The 22017-nt window shown below is 40.3% G+C and overlaps 1 protein-coding gene across 1 annotated transcript in view; it reads left to right on the forward strand.

The window, feature by feature from the left end:
• The window catches only part of LOC111237249, an 86521-nt gene that overhangs the window by 12092 nt on the left and 52412 nt on the right, over positions 1-22017 (forward strand). The window contains exons 8-16 of the mRNA XM_022766268.1: positions 268-354; positions 709-785; positions 1980-2106; positions 6985-7215; positions 10474-10622; positions 10905-11019; positions 11758-12079; positions 18169-18260; positions 20025-20170. Coding sequence (XP_022621989.1) covers positions 268-354; positions 709-785; positions 1980-2106; positions 6985-7215; positions 10474-10622; positions 10905-11019; positions 11758-12079; positions 18169-18260; positions 20025-20170 — 1346 coding nt within the window. The remainder of the gene's footprint in view (positions 1-267; positions 355-708; positions 786-1979; positions 2107-6984; positions 7216-10473; positions 10623-10904; positions 11020-11757; positions 12080-18168; positions 18261-20024; positions 20171-22017) is intronic.

Below are 22017 nucleotides of genomic sequence, written 5' to 3' on the forward strand. Positions count from 1 at the left end.
ATTCTGTTGTACAAAGCCTCTACAGAGCGAGACGCTGTCACTTAGCAGTGTCGGTGCGTCTGAATGGGGAGAGTGAATGTGCTGACTGAATGTAAAACTGGCAGAAATACTCATCAAACGCTACATGTCTTTAGGGTCTGGCTCAGTATAGATTGCCTGCAGATTGCAGTTGCTCCTTGTGCTCAATTCTGCTATTATGGAGCACTGCACTGTTTCATAAAGCTGCCTCTAAAGAAAGTCTGCATGTGTATTTACATGTATTTTTAGCGAGCGGCTTTGAAGGGACCAGGGAAGAGGAGACAGTGGGCAAAGAGAAAGAAGAGAATAATGGCTTTCTTTACTGGTAATGTTAAGGTAAAGATCCATGTATTGTACGTGTGCTGTATGAAGGATGTGTTGTTTTTTTAGTTATAGGTCTAACCACCCTCAGGACATAAACTTTGAGACTAAATACTGTTTATAAGTCTTTTATGAGCTTAACACATTAATCTTTTTTTTTTTTCATTCCATAACAGAAACCCATCAAATTCTTGATGGTTACGAATTTGGCTTAAAAATATGTCAATACAGTCAGTCACAGAAATTAATATCTCACAATATAATTTAGACTGATGTGGTGTAAATTGTAAATGTCGATTAGCTGATAAAGTTAATGATGGTTAACACGTTAACTCTGTATGTTAATATATCCACTTTAATATTTCAAAGGATCCCTATTCACAAAAAGACTCTGACGCAGCAGGAGAGGAAGCACCACAACCCAGGCTGAACACATTGCTTGAGTGGTAAGTCCAGCCCATTTCATATTTCTCTCCATATGTACAATTGATGTCACATGACTGTAATCACTACTTGTGTGAAAACCATTTGTATTCCCACTGACGTTCAAAAAGGAATGTAATTCATATATACTCTGCATGGTTTCTCCTGTCAGCAGGAATTGCATTGTGGGTAGTTTGGCTTGGGGGAATAGAAATCTGTTCGTGTCATTGGAGGCTTGGAGGCACATCAATTCTTGGTCCATCCACTTTAGGATCACACATCACATCACATAGCGAGAGCCCCACAGGCAATTCACTTAGCATGTTTAAGTTTTTAGTAATTATGGACTACCATGCAAGATGACATGATAAAATCAAGAAACTACTATACACATCAGTATCTTCTCCTGTGTTTGGTTGTTTTATGGGTGGGTGGTTGTCAGACACCAGCCTTGTCAGATGAATGTGGATCGGAGTTTGGCAAGATGACCTCCTCTCGACAGCCTTGAACCCTGTAAATTCCTTCTGATATCAATGGTGGGTGGCTATTAGACATGGGAGACTTTCTATGCATCACCTAGGGCTACATCTGCCTGAAATTGGATGAGAAATGATTTCACTTTTTTCTCTCCCCAAGCCTATGAAAGGAAAAAAAAAAATAAAGACGAGACGTGGAGCTGACTGGTGGTTTTTGTAACAAATGTGTAATTCATTTGTTTCCACTGTTTCTGATTTAATGGAGGTCGAGTAATTGCATTAGGAAGCACACTGTGCCTTGTTGTGAACTGATGAAAGCACATGTAATACTTTTGATAGGCGAACAGAGAGGAGGGAGAAAAAAGAAAGAAAGACCCAGTGCCTGCCTTTGATGCCGAGCATTTATTTGCTGAATTATCCTTCCTTTTACAAGCATCTTATCCCCAGTCACAGGCAGGCCAGGGCCCCTGTGATATTGCTTTATTTTGAGGAATTAAGAGAGGTGGCGAGGAGACAGAGCGAAGCAACCGTTTATTACATTACCACTGATAAGATTGAAAGGCAGAGAGAGAGAGAGAGAGAGAGAGAGGGGTGGGAAGGCCAGGTGGGGGTTTTTGTGGTGTTATTAGATTGAGTTGATACAGAGTGGAACAACAGACCAAAATGCAGGTGGCTGTTAACAGGGTTAGCTTCCTATATTTGTGCGTGTTGTATATGTGAGTGTGTTTGTGCACGTAGCAGCAGCACCATCGAAAGCCCGTCACGCAGAATGCTGGGGGAAGGCCAAGAAGAAGAAGCTATGGCCAAATTCGACCAGATGACAAAGCTCCCAGAGTCCTCCTTTTCAACATCACAGCCCATGTGGCAGGTAAGGTCTGTTAGGTAGTGTGACTGTGGACAGAGAAACACACACTCATAGGAAAAATAAAGCACACAAATGGGAAGTGACATATCCCTTAGTCTCTAAAAGGGTTGATTCACAGTAGAAGATACTGGTCCTGGTGTGTATACAAATCTTTAAAAAAGGCAGGGTTGTTTTTTCAAAAACAGTAAAATGATGAAATTATGTGAAATCCTGTGTTGAATGGGACCTAAAGTGGGAGGTGGAGGTGGGAGAACCCTAAGATCCGGTGTAGCAGTGTAGTGGGGAAAAATGACTCACCTCAAAAAAATTCCTAAATTGATTTACCGTACCGCACCGGTAACTAGCAAGACATAGCCAGGTTGCACATAAAACAGCTATTTGTTGAGCTCGTTTTGAAACGTTAGCATGTTAAATTACCTACCACTTAAGAAAAAAGCAACTCTGTTTATGCTTGCTCCCCTTCTGTAGCTTGCTAGATGCTAAAAATACAAACACAGCATGATATAGGCTTCTTGTGTGTGTTAATGTACTGACTTCTGGATACATATGCGCTCATTGGCAATTATGCCAAGCTCCTGAAAACCGTAGAGACAAACACGTCAAGTTCACAGAAATAGAAACTTCCGCATCCTGTCCCGACTTCCATAATAAAATGTTAATTTTGTACACGCACATCACTCCGTGCCAGCGCAATGAGCTGTCAAGAGAGAGAGTTCCTATGCTTCACCAGTCATTCTGGTGTGCAAGTCCAATGTGTAGAAGTGCTGAAATCAAGGACCACGTGCATTGATAAAATTCTGGATGCCCTGAGTAGCGCAGAATTCTTCCCAGCAATCGCCCTCACAAGTGAAACCTACCAAAATAGACTACATGAGGAGGATAGAGACAGCCTTTATTAGTACCTAAGGATGATCTTCAAGCTGTGTAATATGCACACAACATTTCAACACCTGATGCAGGCTACAATGAGTGATTTAGTATTGGTCACCATTGGTTTCCGCCCTAAGGCATAGGTACAAGATCCTGATAAAATTAGTGAAGTGAGTACTGTAAAAGAGCTTAGGTCCTTTTTCGGATTTTGGAGTTACTAAAGGAGGTTTTTTGAGTGTTTTCCCAAATTGCAAGGCCTCTTCACAATGTTGAAAAATGCTTGTGTCAAAGGGTTGCCAGGTCAATAGTGTTTAAATAGTCTCAAAACTTACATACAGAAAAACCATGCATGTTCATGTGATACAAGTACACAGAACAGATCAGTAAGCAGAAAACCTTCCTTGCAAAGGACCGTTTCTGCTCTGTTCACAGAACAGTAGCCGCGATCGCACAGCATCCTTGTATACAATTGGGGTTACATGACAAGGGGCTGTCATGAGCACTCGTTCAACCCTGCCTATGCGCTTGCACCAGCTCATCACTTGCTCACTCGTGAAGTTGACTTTTGAGACTTTGGAGGCAGGGACAGTGGCTGGTGTCTCCACTCTGTCACCTGTCAGCGCCTGTGTATGCATATAACCTTACCTAGCCTTACTTGTTGTCAAAAGTCAAGATTAAGCTTTTGCTAAGCAAAGTGTTTCAGGAAAGGATGTTCATAGAAGATATATCTACTTCCTTTTTGGTTTCACTAGTGTTTTTAGGTACTTTAAAGTGGAAGATGAGTGTTATCACTGTGATTATCTTGAACTCTGAAGATTATAGAATCAATGCTGTTGTCTATTGAGTGCAGTTGAGGAATAAAGGTAAAAGCAAAGGATTTTGTTCTGTGTCTGGCCCCATCATTCATGACCAGGCAATATATTTCAATATTTTTTTCCTGCTTTGTGTGGAAGGTGTCTGTGGTTTTATGAATCTAAGTAACAGGAAAGAGGAGTCTTTGGAGGTGAAAAACAGGAGCAGAGAGAGAGGAGAAAAACGAACCAAGTGGGAAAGAAGGAAGCAGGAGCTTTAGCAGTAGCATCTCCAGCTGTGGGAGGAGTGTGTTGTTGTGTTGCATCTGGGGAAGAGACTGCCATGCCACCGTGCTGGCTTAAAGATGTAATGAATCTTCAGTCGGGGGCTTTCCTTCCAGGGTGACAACTGGCTTTGAGGAAGGTTGTAAATGCAGGGGAGATTGTGGTATAATTCCTCAGACTGGCATTTGTGCCCCCCAGTCACCATTCGATTATCTCCCAAATTGCTGTGTTTCACTGAGATAAAGATTTTTTATGGCTTGCTGACTTGAAACAACCGGCACAGGCAGAATAAGGGGCAAAAGAGGGAGAGGGAAAGAGAGAAAGAGAGAGAGAAACCAATGGCCAAACCTGCCACGCATAGTAATTTCCTTTGGTAAATGACAAAATCTTTGTTTATTTGACATTTCCCTAAAATTACTGCAGCGAGATGAATCTGAAATATAAAATGTCACATTTGGCATGCAAAACTATGAAAATATATTTCTGTGCAAAATTCATGGAGGCATTTAATTTAGAATGTGTTTAATAACTAAGGCAGCCTGCATCAGTAATCCTGCCTGGAGGTCCCAAAAAGATTGTCATATTTATTCTCTCCTTTCTTCACCCCCCTCCTTCATTCTGAAGCCAAAAAATTTTAAGGGTAAATGTTCATTGTTAATTAAGATTTACTAATTAAAATGAAAATAATTAACGAGAGAGCTTAATCTCTGAATATTAGCCCATACTTAGAAAGAAAAGAAGTTTTTGTATGCAGCATTTCCTGTCTCTATTAAGAGTACATTTTGTGTGATCAGTCAATGTGTGGAAAGCCCTGAAAAGATATTTCAACGAAAGGACGGCCGCTTGCCAGCAAAACCACAGAGGATGCCTTGCTCAAGCCTTTGATCTCATCTGTAGGAGTACTGTAATGTTATGGCACTTTAGGCACTACTCAGGCTTGGGGCAAACAAACCACCTCTGATATGGAAAATTGGCTCACTCCACCTTTTACCTTCGCCTTGCTGTCTTGACTGTCTGCTGTCTGTTACGATGCCTATGCAAGCATGAGGGCTAGATAATAACAATACCCGTTAAAGACATACATAGTGTATATTGGACACCAGTGTGATGTCATTATTTTTTATTTTCTTGCTTTCTTCTCTTCTTACTCCCCCCCCCCCCCCCCCCAACACACACCACACACACACACACACACCCCACCCCACCCCCCCAAATGTAAGCTGTGTGGGCTAAACTGCTTTGCCACCAGTTATACTAATTTCACTTTTGCCTAAAATGCTTTAGTTGTTTTGGCATGCAAGATGCTCACAGTAGGGAGATTGAAGGCATTACTGCAAGGCTCAGCACACACCTTCCCCCCTCACAGACTGGCAGAGTAATGGGCACCACCAGCTGCTGCTGCTAGGTAAATGTGTTTGTGTGAGTGTGAGTGTGAGTGTAAGTGTGTAAGTGTGTGTGTGTGTGTGTGTGTGTGTGTGTGTGTGTGTGTGTGTGTGTGTGTGTGTGTGTGTGTGTGGTGTGAGAGGAGTGAAGACTGTGACAACACTGTGCAAAAATACTGTTAAACCGTAGACTGTAAAACAAACACTGGACACACTATGAGTGCGTGTGTGCTTGTGCTTGTGAGCACATGTAGCCCCTGAGTGGTACTGTCATTGATTAGAATCAAGGGCTTTAATTGCCACGCACATTTAAAAGGTGCCCTTGGGAGTTGATCAACACAGTGTAAATTTGAGTACATTAAAATAAATGGGCATTAAGAGATGCAACTTTAATAATAAGAGAAAAGCAGTGCCAATGTTAACTCTTGCCTCTATCACATCTTTTCTGCTTCTGGAGTTAGCAGGCTAGGCAGGTAGCGACTCACTGTAAACTGCGCTGAAGACATAGCTCTGATCAGAGGGCATATTATAACCTCTTGTGTTGTAAACACAACAATGGCTGAAGCTCTTGTCAAGTGACAATCACCACTCAAACATAAGACATCAATACCCTCAGTAGGTACAGTACTGTAGAACATGTACTGTCAAAATTTTTGGCATCGACATGGTAACATAAGTATCAGTTCTTGTGACATCTCCATACTGAACGTATGCCATGCATCCCAATCATGTCATATAGTGCTTCATTCATTCAAAACAGGCTTTTATTTTGAAAGTCATCCAGCCAGCCAATTACACTTAAAATGTATTTTCTAGGAGTTGAACTTGAAGATTAGTTGGTTGTGTCCTTGAGATACACACTTAACTGCTAAATTGTTAAGTGAAGATCGGTAGATGGAAGCTGCAGCTGTACTGGGCATGTCTTACATATAGTAGACTATTTGACTATGCATCTGGAAAGAAACACAAACATTGTTCAGCAAAGATACCTGAAGTGAAAAAGATGACTCCAAATAAGTGGAGGATTATATCATCAAATACATAGTTGATATCCAGGCATTATTTAGAGGTTACGAGTTCAATATGAAGAACCAAGTAACTGTATGTCTACTGATGGCAGCAACAGAAAAATGTCTTCTTACACTGTGGCCATGCTTTCTTAATAGTAAGTAATGTTTCATGGTATGGCCTGCGTACCATGCAGGAAATGTGGGGGGAGTGATAGGTAAACTCCTGATGGAAGTTGTGGTTCAGGGGGGATGTATATTAGATAACATATGTTTTGTCAGTGTGTTAGCTCCAGTGTGTCAACAATTTGTTTGTCTTAGAGGCAGGTGAACTATTTACTTTTTGTGTGATGATTGATGTTGATGTGGTAAATTGCAACAATCAACTAATAGGCATGACAATACTAGCTCAATGCAGTTGATAAGCAAATGCAGATTGGCAACATTTACCTGCTAACTGAAACTATGGTCTTATTATAAGGACTAGAAAAAAAGTTGATAAGATCTTGCAAGGAGATCTCATGTTCTGCACTTTGTGTGTTATAGGTGAACCAGAGCACAACTCCCCAGCCTGTGGAGGTGTGTGTGTGCTGCCTAAGAGCCACCAGAGACAAACTACCCAGGGGCCTCTACACTGTCAGTGTGGCCCTGAACAGCCGTCTGGCGGGTTCAGCCCTAGCTTGGTGCAGTAAACAATGGACTGTGTCCACTGAGCCGACTGAGCATCGGGGCCACTTCTACAACACAGACTTGCACATCAACCAGAGCGTGTTCATGGTGAGGAATTTTTGATGAGATGTTGGAGAAAAGAAACTGTAAAACATGAATCATGATACTGTAACAATTTGAAACCCAGAGTATTTTAAGATAAAATACAATCCACAAGACATCACAAATACCTTGCTGTTTATCTGAATTTAGATGAATTGCTTAAAAAGATAAGCCATAACTCCAGTGTGCCAAAGCATAGATAATTCAAAAAAAAAAAACATATCTGTATTGACATTCACAACTAGAGTTGCAGAATTTATAGACACTGAAATGTTTTCATTCAACACGGAAAATCAGTCTGTGATTTGTGAATTTTATTGAATTTTATTAAATAACAACCCTTTCATTTATATGATGCATGGACAAGCTGCTTTGAATATTTGAGTTTTTTTCTGTTTCACTAACAAAATGGAATAAATATAAGCATGTTATCTGAAAGCAATTTTGATATTTGGGGACCCTGAATTAAAACACTCACTTCTAACGACATGGATAAAGCCTTTCACTAAAATTTTTAGTGAAATGTGATCTTAAAGACAAACAATTCCCTCAGATAGAAGCAAACAATAAAATAAGCTGTGCTAATATGACAGAACCTTCCATGCTGCATGTTTAGTTTTTTGTTTTTGCCGTAGTATTTCCAAATCCCTCTTCCTCTTTCTGTTTCCCATGGTTTCATCAGTTGCAGGGAAGATGAAGCAGATTCTAGACTGAATGGGTTATGAGAAGTTATATTACTGTAAAAGATGGCATATGAAAATATGCCACACGCAGCCTCTAGGTTTTTCTCCGGGAATCTTCATATGAATAAAACAACAACTTTTCAAACATGACATTTAATCCATGCATGTAAATCAAACCCAAGATCAATTATTCATTTATATAAGGAAGTAATGTTTTATTGGAATTGAAACTAAGTACAAATGCAGTGAAAAATTTAGTGTCTTTTCTACATGTCTTTGAGTATCTGTAACTTAGCTGAGCTGGATTGGGGGTTTTGGGTAGGGGTTAGGCTGGGGGTTGGGGGGGAGCAAAAAAAGAAATTAAATTATAGAGAATTAACTCATACAAGAAAAATATCTCAAACTCTACTTCAAACATGTTTTCACATTTGGTCCTTTTGATGAACCAACTCAGCAGATTGCATTAGATAAAATATATGCACATTTCATGACCACTTTTCTGAACCTCTTCATACGAAGGAAAACATCCTCTATAGAAGCTGCAGTAATCTTAAACACGAAATACACATTTAGGATGGTTGATATTGACCGGTAGATTAGAAATCCTTGTTTGTGTTTATTCATTGACGTGTGCAATACAGTACAAAAGACTCACAAGAGAAACCTTAAAACAGAAGGCACTTAATCCGGTGTCCCTCCTGATCCCATAGAGTTTTGCACCAGCTCAGAGAGGGCTTCGTCAGTGTTCTGATAGCAACTCTAAAGGCCTTAGCTGGAGCATTTAGCATATGTGGACACTGTCAATGTACTGGTGGGCGTATTCACTGCTAGAGCATCCACATAATATTGTCTATTGGCTCCCATCAAACATAAAGGATGGGGTAAAAGCTGGCATAAACTGAATGCAGACCTGGGATCTGATTCAGGGGTAAAAAAAAAAAAAAGGTTTAAGTACAGCATGATAAATGCCTCATGTCACTCTTCCTTTCCTCCTTTCCTCCACAAACCCTCAGCTGTACTTTATAGACAAACCTGTTGTTGTTGTCCTCATTGATAGTGGTGGAAACGCTGATCAGATTTGTCTCAGACTATCAGGATTGGCTTGGATGTTTTCTCTCTCCTGTTGCCCACACGATAGCATGCAATTTCAGGAGTGCTTGCAGTGCCTTCGAGGAGGAAATGAGGAATTATTGATGGTAGGAGGAAGCCAGGAGCTTATTTTCCTTTCCTCCCTTTCTCTCGCTCGCTCTTTTTTTTTCATTCACCCTTTGCTTTGTGTGTCTGGCTTTGGATTTAGACACAAACAGTGCAGTTCAGTTGGAGATGTCTTGGATATGCTGGCAAGGGGGGGTACTTGAAAAGAGTTGAGCCTACAGTCTTTGTGCAGTATTCACACCAAATGCACAGATGTGTAACATTCAAAATTTTAATTTAAAAGAAAAATGATGAAAAGTTCTTGTAAGTATGTTTTGGGATCCATGATTTACTCTTGTATTCTGTCCCTCTTTAATCTTTTGTCCTATGTTTTGTTAACTGAGCAAGATGAGTTAGACATTTGACAATGCATTTAGTCATCTTTCACAATGATTATAATGATTTTTTCCACACCCCTTTTGTGGTCACTTGCACTCTTTTTTATAAATAAATATATATATATATTTTTAAACAGAATATTTCTAGTTATTTTAGAGGCTCCTCCAACCAGCAGACATAGCCCTCTGATGCACATAATCCAGTCTCACAACCCTCACAGTAAAACCTCACTTCCCACATGCGAACATATGCATGCAGTACAAGCACATAAATGACTATTTATGCAGGTTGTATTTCTTACAGTAAATTAATAATATAGAATATCCTCAATATTCATAATCTGTGTTATTATTCCATAAATTTGTGTCCTGAGTCATACAGTACTGCCGATCATGCATACCAACAGCAGCATGAAGGTGGGAGGGATACGCATGATTTATGTGTTAAAACAAGTCCTCTGCTTTTTCCATTACAACTAATAAAGGGATAAAATATTTCCACCCAGTGATGGATGGAGTGGCACACACCTCACTGTCAGTTCATTTTTAAGCAAACCCACCATTCTCTGAGCAAATACGAATGTTTGCCTTTGACTGCTAAAGCACTAATACATTTTGCTTCATGCAAGTTACCTTTAATATCATCAGTTTGATTGATGATGGCTTCGCTGTATCACAAATTCACTAACTGTAAATCCATAGCCTACAACGGCAATCTCAAGTTCTCCTCCACCCTCTGTTTGTTGCTGACAGTCTTTATCACTCCAACATCTCCTTTTAGGCAATTTGTTGAGTTGGACCGGTAAGAATGGCAGTTAAGAAAGCTCTAAAAAGAACATGGAAATAAGTTAAAGGAGGATTCAAGTCTAGGATGTAGATTAAGTGGCTCCCTGAGGGCTCCTGTCCTGTTAGTTACCCTCTGTGTTTCTGTTTGTCATTGGCTTCGTGGTTGTGAGCAAGTCTATGCGCGCTTACTCATCATGTGCCTGCAGGCATGTGTTCACCTGAGTGGAACTGTGAGTGACTTGTGCCTTTCTATGTTTCTGCAGATCTTACCTGCAGCCTGTGAGGTTGTCCCCTCCATGGTCCTGATATTTCAACTCATTGCACTACGAGGAAACAGCAGCCACATCAACTCTGTAGTGGCTTGGGGGGCATTTCCTGTTTGTGGCCCAAGCTTCAGTCTGGTCCAGGGCAGGTGGGTCATTTGCAGATCAAAGTTAGCTGTTGCACCTCAAGGACTTTGTATTTATAAAAGTATCTATGAGTATTTCAGGTCATATAATCACTATGATTACTGGCAAAATACAGCAAATGAAATTATAATTAATCATCAGATTAAATAATTTAAATATAAAAATATTTATATAATAATATAATTTATAAAAATAAAGTATCCAAACTGAATATTCATGAACATTTTGCTCATCATGCATCTTGTTGTACAGTGACTACCACTGGTTATGTGTCATCAAACCAGGTTCAAAATCCCTCTTCTCAGGGGGGAGCCCAACACACAAATGGACCAGTTTAAAAAAATTGAAGGCCTCATCTCCTCTGATCTCGACCACTGGCTGTGCAACATGTACTTCCAGGTGTGTGTTTAGGTTATGGTTCTGACTAGTTCTGAATGTTAAACTATATTCATATATGTGTTTGTCTGCCTCTTTTGCATGTGCATCTTTACCCCCAATCTGACCCTCCCCCGTATTTGGGAGACAACATGGTTGATCTGGACAGATGGGGGTTTGCGTTTTGGATTTTCAGTGATACAAAGCTTTTATAGAGAATTTGGAATTTGGCCCCAGAGGGCAAACAAGAACCACATCTTCACCCAGCAGTTCTGGATGCATGTGAGCTGCTGCATTGATCAGATTAGTAAACATATTATTTGAATTAAATACCAGAGTAAAGCTCTCTGTCTCGGGTTTGTCTCTTCATTTGTCCCTTTTACTTTGACATGTTGTTTGTATTACTGCATTATCATTACAGTTGTCTACAATTGCTTTGATTTCTGCAGCCATATTTTTGAACATAGCATGTACAATATTCATATTAGCCACATTTATGGTCTTAATTGAATTATTTTAGGCCATTATGACACACTATGACAACTACTTATAGTAAGCTATATCTGCAGTTTGATCACTAACACCTGCAGTGTAAATACGCACACATGCTGTTTTCCCACAAACTATGGTGATGCAATGGAATTATATGAACATAACTACTAATGACATAAACTTGAAGAGGATGTATTAATGTTCACTGATCCCATATGTAGACCTGAAGCACATGCAGGCAAACCTACCTCCATGTTTGTTGTGTTTCAGGTTAAGAGGCTCCCGTCTGAAACATCTACGGGTCCACAGTGTGGCCTCACTGTATCGATACCCCCTGCTAACCCCCCAGTCATGCCCCAACCTGAGGTCAATCATGACCACCCCCAGAGCCATCTGCCACTCCAGCCCCAGCCCCTATCACCGTCCCAGCTCTGTGTGCAGCCCATTCATCCCCAGCCCCAGTTATACCACCAACGGCAGCCACATGCAGGCCCCAGCAGCAAAGCAGGAGAGCCCGCTGTGGTATATTGTCACCGGGGGTCTCCTCTCCACCTGTCAGCTGATTCTGCTTGCTCTTCCTCATCTCTGCCAGGTAGGGGTCCAATGTTAAAACCCCCAACTATGCCACAGTGGGGAGAAAATGTCACCCTAATGTCACCAGCATTGGGATGGGAAGAGTGGCAGGCGTCACTTAGAGCAGTTCTCTGCTGAGGTGAATGTGCTTGAGGGTAGGGTTGGGTAGAGACAGTAGACTAAGCTTGACAGACAGTGGTTACATCAAACAAAAGGTGTTTTCTCAGTTGGATTTTATGCAAAAACCTAACAGATATACTGTAGCATTAGTGTTGATTCAGGGAAATCCAGTATTTGAGCAGCAAGCACAGACACTGATAGACCCAGCTGATAGACTTGTAACACATTTAGATAAAGCTTTTTGATAATACACCTCCACTTCGATATGTAAACAAACCCTCTTTGGTATTGACATGGACGGCTTTATCTAAGCTAATAAAATGACACCATTTTGAATTTTAAGTATATTTTTTCTTTTATTGTTGTACTGAAAATATGTATTGGCCAAAATTAGCTGTACCACATAACAGTACTCATAATACCGTTATCAAGCTATTTAAAATATTGTGTGAATGGACAGTGGGTACTCTGGCTGACACGTTTAAACTCAGCTGAACTTGACTGTTAGATGTTAAGATGTAAAATAAATACATATGAGAAATATTGGCAGTCTCAGTGTGCCTTACATACATACAGGGCAATGCAGTTTCATTCATATAGTGCCTAATGAAGCAAAACGGAATATATTTTGACAAAAGGGACACAAATTGTTGCATGATTTTGGCATTATATGTGATGCTTTGATACACTGATTAACTGCACAGTAATGGAATACTGATTATTATTGTTATTATTATTTATTTATTTATTTTGTTTTTTGTTGTTGTTTTTTACCTTGGTAGACATTGCATTGCTAGATAGTACATGTTACATTAAAGAAATGTGTGGACTTCTAAGTTATTCATATAGAGCAGTTTTTGGTATCTCTCCTCTAGTGGTTTTGTAATATAATCTGATTACCTTTATTTCATACCATGGAACAGATGATGAACTGATTTGAAATAGGAAATGAACCACTGTGTTGATTACACAGTGGGTTAGTGGTTAGTGTTTCCTCACAGTAAAAGTGGTCTTTCTGTGTGGAGCTTGCATGTTTCCCCTGCATGTGATTTTCCAGTTTCCAGTTCGAAGACATAGGTTAGGTTGATTTGAGACTTAACATTCCCAGTTGTTGATTATATTACAGTGTCTTAGCCCTGTGATTGACTGGTGTTCTTTTGCTTTTTTCAGTGCATGCTGGGATAAGCTCCAATATGATTCTGCGTAATCATCAAATCATCAAATGCGCAGATCACTGATTCTGATGTTGTTGTCCTGCTTATCTGGGTCCAGGGAAGGTCACACAACAATTGTAACCACATCTAGAAGTGGTTAATGACTTATGTTAATAGTTTTTGTATCTACTTACTTGTTTTAAAAACACACTTTTTTTATCTCCCAACTAGTTTCATGTCATCCAGCATCTTGGTCATGGCCAGAAATCAAATACAGACTCATTTGGTATTGATCTACTACAAAGACGACTGGCTAGCGTCTTTGTTATTAATACATCCCCCTTTTTTTCCTTTTCTTTTTTTGGCATGCACAGCTCATCTTTATTTAACAGTCCTCAAAAGTTTCTGGGGTGCTCTGCTTTAAACATCACACAGGCTTTTTAATTACAAATGAGTTGTGACAGGTCTGCTGGGTAGCACCCTGGCCCATTTTAAACATGATGCCGGCTGACAGCTTGGCAGTGTTCTCCCAGCACTGAAACATGTGGAAGAAATTGGTCTTTTACATTTCACAGCTTGTCGCTTCCTCCGCCGGCTGACCTGTGACCCCCCACAGAGATCCTAACGCCCACAAGGGAAGTGTCCCCAACAAACTGACTGCCTTTCCAGAGAGAAAGAGTACGAGGGAGGGAGTCACTCACTATGGGAGATTTATGTTCTGGCAGACAAGGCAAAAAGTACCAGGTTTCTTTAACACACACGACTGCATACTGCATACACACATGCAGCCAGGTGAAGAGGTTGCTTGAGAAGTGAACCAGATCCGAAGTGAACTAATGGATCAAAAGGTGTCCTGCACAACACCTCATCCACACCGTTCCCTAAGACAACCTGACGTTTCTGGATCATTTGCATACAGATCCATTCTTGTTGCATTACCTCTGGAATGATTCACGGTGTTTCGATGAGGAGATTATGAGAAGGTTGAAGGGAGCAATTGGACAGACAACTTTAACCTTGCCAAAAATGGAAATCCAATTCAGCGAGGAAAAGAAGAACAAATTATCCCCTGTTCCTCAGTCCTCCGTCAAGTCTGAGGGTTTCAGGCATTTCCTTTCCATTTCATGCCCTTCTGTTTCTAATGTGCGCTGTGTGGAGATCGCTTTCTCTGTTCATGTGACGGCAGGATTTTTGTCATTACCCATTTGTCTCAGAATCAGGACAAGTATATGGAGACCACTTGTCATTGCGATAACGTACATACAGCAGAGCTTGACAGTAAGACTGGAAGTTTGTATTCCTGAGGCCTTAAATTAATTAATCCCCATTGAAAAATTGCAGAGCGTGGTGAGGTATCTATTACAGAATAAAACCTGACATCGCACTCCAAGATAGTAACTGACAGGTTTTGATAAAAAAAATCTGAAGATTACTGTATGTGCTGTTGTGTGGGCATTGATGTTGTGTGTTGGAAGATAATAATTACCTGAGTTGAATCGTCCAAGCATATTGCAGTGTATTTGGATTTTTTTACATGGAGATTAGCTAGAGGCATGCTGGGTTAAGTGACCTTTCACATTAACTAAATGATCCAGTTACATTGGGTTTGTTTGAACCCAAATGACTAATTAGATTAGCATCTTGTTTCATGATTGCATTTTGTGGATCACTGTGAGCATGCAGATGATTCTGCCATACTGTATCACTGCTTCAATTCTCTACTTTTTTTGTTTATTTATTTTTTTCACAAATACATGGTAACATCCATCCCCTTGAGCACAGATGGTGATTTCGAGGATTCCTCATCTAATGTCTTCTTTGGAGCGGTGCCCTGCACTTTCAGGATGTGATCCCCTCCAGGCCGGTCCCAGTCATCAAGAGTTTCAAACCACAATGTTACATCATACCCTCTCAATCAGTCGCACTCACCAATTAATTCAACAATGTCTGGATTCTGACTGGATGGATTCAACCTTTGAAGCCTGTTTGCAGAGATGCATATGTGAACCCTCACAGTGGGAGTAATAAACAAGGCAAAAGGACCACACATGGAGGATGAATATGGAGCATATGGGACAAATATGCCCAAAAGTGACAGTTTCTTGCTTCCAAAATGCACTGATAATTTCCAGTTTTTGTGTGATTATAAAAGTGCAACCAGTGTGGTTCAGTGAACATGATGACTGTATCATTGAAACTGTAACACAAGATCCTGATGTGGACTCAGGGGTAATCCAAGAGTCACTGACCTTCGATCCCTCTGTAACTTTGGACCAGTCATCAGGCAATTAGAGGCCTAGGTGAGCAAGAACCGCCATCTCAGCCTGGTTGCATCTCACCAGTAACACAGTGATGGGATCTCAACAGCCTTCAGGCTTTTCTCCTTCCTTGGCCTGTTTTTTGTGAGTAAGCAGGAGAAAAAGATGTGTGTGGAGCTGTTGAGTTATGCATTTGTGAGGTACACTCCACACTCACTTTGTGTGGAGCTGTTGAGTTATGCATTTGTAAGGTACACTCCACACACACTTTCACATGTACATGTATGCAATATTAATATTTTTGTTTGTATGCCTTTCTGTGTGTGGGTGTGTCAGTCCAGTGTATGCACTGGATGAGTATGTGTGTGTGTCCTGATCTTAACACAGCTCAGAGCACAGGGGATAACAAGGAGTTTGTTGTTGGCCTTGAGTGCCCGGAGAGGCTGGAGTTGTGGCAGCTCCAGCACTCTTAGTTCATGGACGTAGCCCTTAGCTGTCGAAGCTGTCGAAGCTGTCGAAGCTGTCGATGCTGCCTCTGTGCTCATTCTGGTTCCACAGAGGCCTGCCCATTAGCAAGTGGGGCTGGGTGTAATGAGCGTGTGTGTGTGTGTATGTGTGGGTGTGTGTGTGTATGTCTGTACAGTCTAAAAAAACATCCTAATCCATGTGGGTCTATGTTAGTTCATGGTTGCTGTTGTTGTTGCTAATATAGGCTGAGATGTATGTGTGTGTATGTCTCTGTGTGTGTGTGTGTGTGTGTGTGTGTGTGTGTGTGTGTGTGTGTGTATGTGAGAAAAGGCAGCAGGCAAGGGGTTGCTTTGCTCTGTCTCAGACTGTCTGCATAGAAATGTGCTGAAATGTAATATTGTATATAATATAAAACATGACAATATAGTATAAGTGCCCTTCTAACTAGAATTAAAGCAATAAACTATTAAAACTATAAACTACAACTTGAATGAAAAAAGGTTGATTTCAGATGTTTTAAAAGTTAGTAATGCAGTAATAGGCAAAATCTTATTTCTGGATGAATACAAAACTCCAAAACTGACCAAGATCTCACATTTTGTATATCTGAAACAAATATTGATTGATTTCATGCCTCGTGATATAGTTTTCATGATATAACTCCTTTTGCCTTATAAGTACATTTTTTGTTTTTTTGAAGCACCTTCAGAGTGTGTGAAAACTATCTAGCCTGAATCTACTTGACTGAGGTGAGATTATTGGAATCTTAACACTGACATAAAATTGAGTTTACAATTATGTAATGTCAAGAAAATTTATTAATTTAAATTATTTTATACTGAGAATAGAACAAACACTCTACTCAAAATGTTTTTGAGCAAAGAGGAGGTGTTTAAAAACTACATATGTGTTAGGTTGAAATCTGATTTCAGCATCTTAAAATAGTAATGAGGAGTCTTTCTGCCATTTAAGAACATTTTAACTGGCAGAATGATTTCTGATGTGTTGCCTATATTTAAATTATTATTACTAATGTATCTAATCCCACAGCAAGAGAAAAATTATATCATCGCACAGGTTCCCATATGTATCATATAGATGTGACTTGTTCCACAGGGGGAAACAAAGTTTCACACAGTGAGATTTTTACATGTATCAAGCTAAGGTTTACTTAATTACAACCTCCAGGCAACGCAGGAACCCTTTTTTAAATTCTGCGAATGTTAATATGCTAAATAATGCAGATCTCCGACTCTTCAAGCATGAGACACACATCTGGCGGCTTACCATTTAAATTACAGCAAAATAAAAAAAAATAGGAGTGAGTGAGTGAGACAGATACAGAGAAAAAAGAAAAAGAGGGTGAGGATGAAGAAAAAAACTTCCAAAGCAAAGAAGAATGGGAAAATGTATTACAACCAAATTCAATTTTCGCTTTTTCATCATTTCTTATTGCATACATTAGGTTGTTGTTGGGGCTGAAAAAGTTCAGCTCTGAGATTGTTGGAGACAGAGATGACTGTGCAGTGGGAGCTCTATAAGTTAACACTCCTACTTCTCTCTGTACAAAGACAAAAATGAGCCTTTGTTGCTTTTTGCAAGTCTCCAGATAGTACACCAAAACATCTTCACTACCTGCCTCAGAGTAGAAGAACAAGACAAAAGCAACACTTGCAGTGTGTTCAGAAATGCAAAGAGAATTTTATTTGATTTCATGGTACACTGCGAACAACGTGTTATTTAACAGTTATTCTGCTTGAATTGCTTTGTTTTTTAAGTGTATTTACAAATGTGGACTTTTCACTTATTTAAGCTCAATTTTGAATTCATTTTGCATAGCTAAATGTAAACCTTTTGACTTTTAGTGAGGTGAATTAAATTATTTTCACAATTCAGAATGATGATTTATTTCCATTAATTTTTTGTAGATATTTTATCAGTACTCTTGCTGTACACTAGTAATCATTTCGACTTTGTGATATAAATATTATTCAGCCACCCCTGATCCTCACTATGATTACTAGATGGGATTTTGAATGAAAACAAAACACAAACCTTCCCTTGTTTTTCACACTCACTGCACATCACTTCTCTTTTTTGGGATGCAGGGAAGAATTCCTCCTCAGGAGCCATTTCTGGAAACACTGGAGAAAAGGGTGATCCATGCAGGGTGAAAGCAGAGGGTGGGATTCACCACAAGGTAACACTCTGATTCAAGGGTAAGTGTTCCCACCCTTGAAATAACGCTTTCCCTTGCCTTCCCTTTCCGCCCCACACACCTCCCTGGCTTATTATCTAAGATTTGTCAAAATACATTTCACACTAACAGGTATTTTTCAGCCTTCAAAGCCAGTTTTGATCTGCTTGTCAAGCCAAAGCAGCTCAAATTCTGTGAAATCAGCAATGCCAGCAGGCCTCCCTTTTTTTCTCCAAGTCACTCTAAGTACGCCTCTTCCTGTGCTACAGAGGACTTAAGCTAAATTAATCAAAGCCAGCATGTTACCTGCCATACTTTGAAGTGGTAATTGCAAAATTACTCTGTGTGCTGATCTGGCATTGCAGCCTCCCGGTCCGCCCCTGCCATTGTGCCTCTGCTGTGGCCTTTTGTTGTTGTGATGTTTTTGTTGAGGTATTTAGAAGCCTATGAACATCAGGTCTCTGTCTCTCACACACATACACACATCCTCCCTTCCTGCCTTTCTCCTCTGTCCCTCCAAGTCTTCTTACTAACCTCCTTATTCTGATGTACAAGAGGCTCTTCAGGCCACCATTAATCAATGGTGACCTGTTAAATAAATGAGTTTGTTGATATGAGGTTTTATTTCTCTGCAGCCTCTGTAGAGAGCTCTTTTTTTTCTTCTCCTCTTGGCCCTATCTTTTAAACCTTGCTAACTCTGTCAAATGTCGTAGTGTGGAACCCAGTTGTCTAATGATTAAGTGGAGTGATCTTCAACCTGCCCCAGCCTGGGAGTGCTAGGGATCAGATTTCAACCCTTCAACCTGCAGTGCAGGCCTAATTAAAATGAATTTTCTCCAGGCGACCACTTTGCCCAGAGGGCAGGAATCCAGCTATATACGGAATCTGCTCTTAAGGTATTGCATTAAATTTATTGTCGGGAGACACCGGAGAACATTGTGGTTTATATATCTCAGGCATTTTTTTTTCTCTCTGCTTTCTTTCCCTCTCCTTTCCACCTTTTTATTGTGATCATCACTCTGGAATCCAAGTTTGCTTTGGCAAAGATTGCCCTATGAAAATGGATGGAGCCTTTATGGAGCTCTTCCCATTTACTACTTCTTGTGCCTAGTTTATCTCAGAGGGAGAGACAGAGAAAGAATGAGAAGGATGGAAGAGAGGAAAAGATGAAAAAAAAAAGGAAATGGAGAGAGGTAGAGTGAGACAGGGCTCAAAGAAAGAGAGAGACTGCTAATTCCAACTGTGGATCTCATTAACATACATCAGCGAGTATTTCACAACTTCAAGCAGAAAGGCACTAAGCCCACCCAAGGGCAACACAGGCAAGACTGACAGGGCCAGGGAATGCAAGCCTTTAACATGTTGGCGGCTTAACAAATAATATCTGCTCCCAAGTACCTTGGTGAAATATTTAAAACCCCACTTCCTAACTCCATTTGACTGTGTTTATAACGATGACAGTAAATGACTTCTGTGGAAAAAAAACCTGTGCCAGCTGCTCAAATATCACATATTCAACACCACCGTCACTGTACACACATTTCCCAAACGAACTCAGCTTGAACGATGGCATGCCGTATGCGATTTTACCATCATTCTTGTCTCTTGTCAATTGAGGCGCGGTTGAGATATAGGAGAGGCTCCAAAGTGCCACGCACACTGTCACTGTCACCGTGTGCATCCCCCAAGATAAATTCAGAGGCCTGTTTCCTGCTTTGATTACAAATGACATCCGTATGTGATCTCCCCGATTTCTGCTCCTCACAGAAGAAGCCAATCAAGAAGACAAATAGCTGCGGCCTCAGCATGAGCAGCAGCAGCGCACTGCCTCGGCAGGCAGACAAACAGAAGATGCAGCCTTCAATGGAGAACCTCTCCACGGAGGAGCTGGAGGAGTATACATTTTCCCTACAGTAAGTCTCACCACTCATTATCCTGCCTCAACCTTGCAAAATTCAGACGTGGAAAAAAAAAAAAAAAGAAAAGAAAAACTATGGGTGACAACTGGTTACTGTGCGTCACAGACAGCAGACAGTGATGTGCATGGCCTCAACCAGACAGATGCTGACAACAAAATGTGCCTAGAACACGTCGCGTACAGATGTAGATACAGTAGTCACAATGTCTTCAGGGGAAATCCTGAGTTTGCACCTGACATGAATTTAATCTTAAATAGCATAGTGTTAATTTGTTAAAATACAAAAAGTCAGAAGCAAAGTTTCCAAAACCTCATGGCTTAATCTGTCCTGGAAAACAGGAAAGCACGCTTTGTAAAAATGTGAGAAAGAAGGTAAATTCTTTCAAACAAAATCAAAAGATTTTCTATATTGCATTCTAAATACTGCCTCCTTTTTGTCCCTTGATCTGCATTAGAATTAAATCTGATTCAAATGTCCAGATAAAAAAAAGAGAATTCTAAGTTAAATTTTCATTTTGTAGTTTACAGTTTTAAGAGAAAATAATCAGTCTTATTCAAACTAATTTGGTTTATAACAATATTGCATATGATGCCAACCCAAACATTGCTTAACCCAGTGTGTCACTGTGGTTTAGCTGTTTCTTACTACTCTGACCAACAAAATGCAACAAAGGAGGTATGTTAAAAAAAAATAAAAAAAACTCTTTATAATGGCTTACAGCATTTGATTTTAATGAGAAAACGGGGATGTATGAAATATAATCAAAGCAGAAAGCACAGAATTCCAAATATTTGCCCAACAAACTTGTTAAAAGCAGCAAGGTGCAGCACTGTCTGCCCCGTGGAGCATCAAAATAGGCTGAGAGCAAAATTGCTTATTTCAATGAAAAAAGTCACAGGTATTTGTTTTTATTTGCACATCAACTAAATGAAGGGGAGGGGATTGCCACACACAATACTACACTTGGGGCGGGTGTGTGTGTGTGTGTGGGGTGGGGGGCTGGGGAATAGAGAGAGGGAGTCTATGTGTGTGAGACAGACAGAAAGAGAGGTCTCCCTGAAGACTTAAAAGAACCCATGTTTCCTCATTTCTGGGAGTTGGTAATTTATAGCTGCTGGTCACATATTAAACAAGATCAGAGACTACTCCCTGACATCTTCTGAACATACTTGGGGAATTCAAATGATTACCAGCGTATCCTGCCAATAAATGACGACACAGGGACTATCTTGAGGGAGAGTGAATACAAAACGAACACAAAACCTATGCAGGCTGCGCAGAAAGAGACACAATTAAATGGTTTTCACGATTATTCATAGTGCTGCTTTTTACCTCTGAGCAGTTGCCGGGTTCTGTGAGATGAGACATTCTGTCAGTTATGGCTAAGGATTGTATTGAGTTGGAGCCCTGGCTCTTCCCTGATGACCATTGAAGGTGCCGCTGCTATTGATTTAATCTTTACAAGTGCACACATAACAGTATCTCTGAGTTATAGGCTGTTTTTTTACCCTCACCTAATCAGAAAAAATAATTTGAAAGATACAGTGCCCTTTTTGGCTTTCACAATTAAGTTAAAGACACAGTCTTGAAGTCATACCCTCACCGTCTATCCCGCTATGCTTTTTGACTTATTCTGGGCTTCTCTACATTACCTGAGGACTGACAGAGATGCAGACAAAGGGGATTGTTTACATTTTTTTTTATTGTTTGCAGTCATTGATGTCATCTCCATCTCCTCTTCTGGCATTTTCAGAGTTGTGTTTGTATCCCTGGGTGTGTGTTTCCATGCAACCCTGCATGTGTGTTTGTGTTTATGTGGGGATCATGTCCTGACTGTGTGT

This window comes from Seriola dumerili, unplaced genomic scaffold, assembly GCF_002260705.1.
Source record: "Seriola dumerili isolate Sdu_G_001 unplaced genomic scaffold, Sdu_1.0 BDQW01000822.1, whole genome shotgun sequence".
NCBI classification, from domain to species: domain Eukaryota; kingdom Metazoa; phylum Chordata; class Actinopteri; order Carangiformes; family Carangidae; genus Seriola; species Seriola dumerili.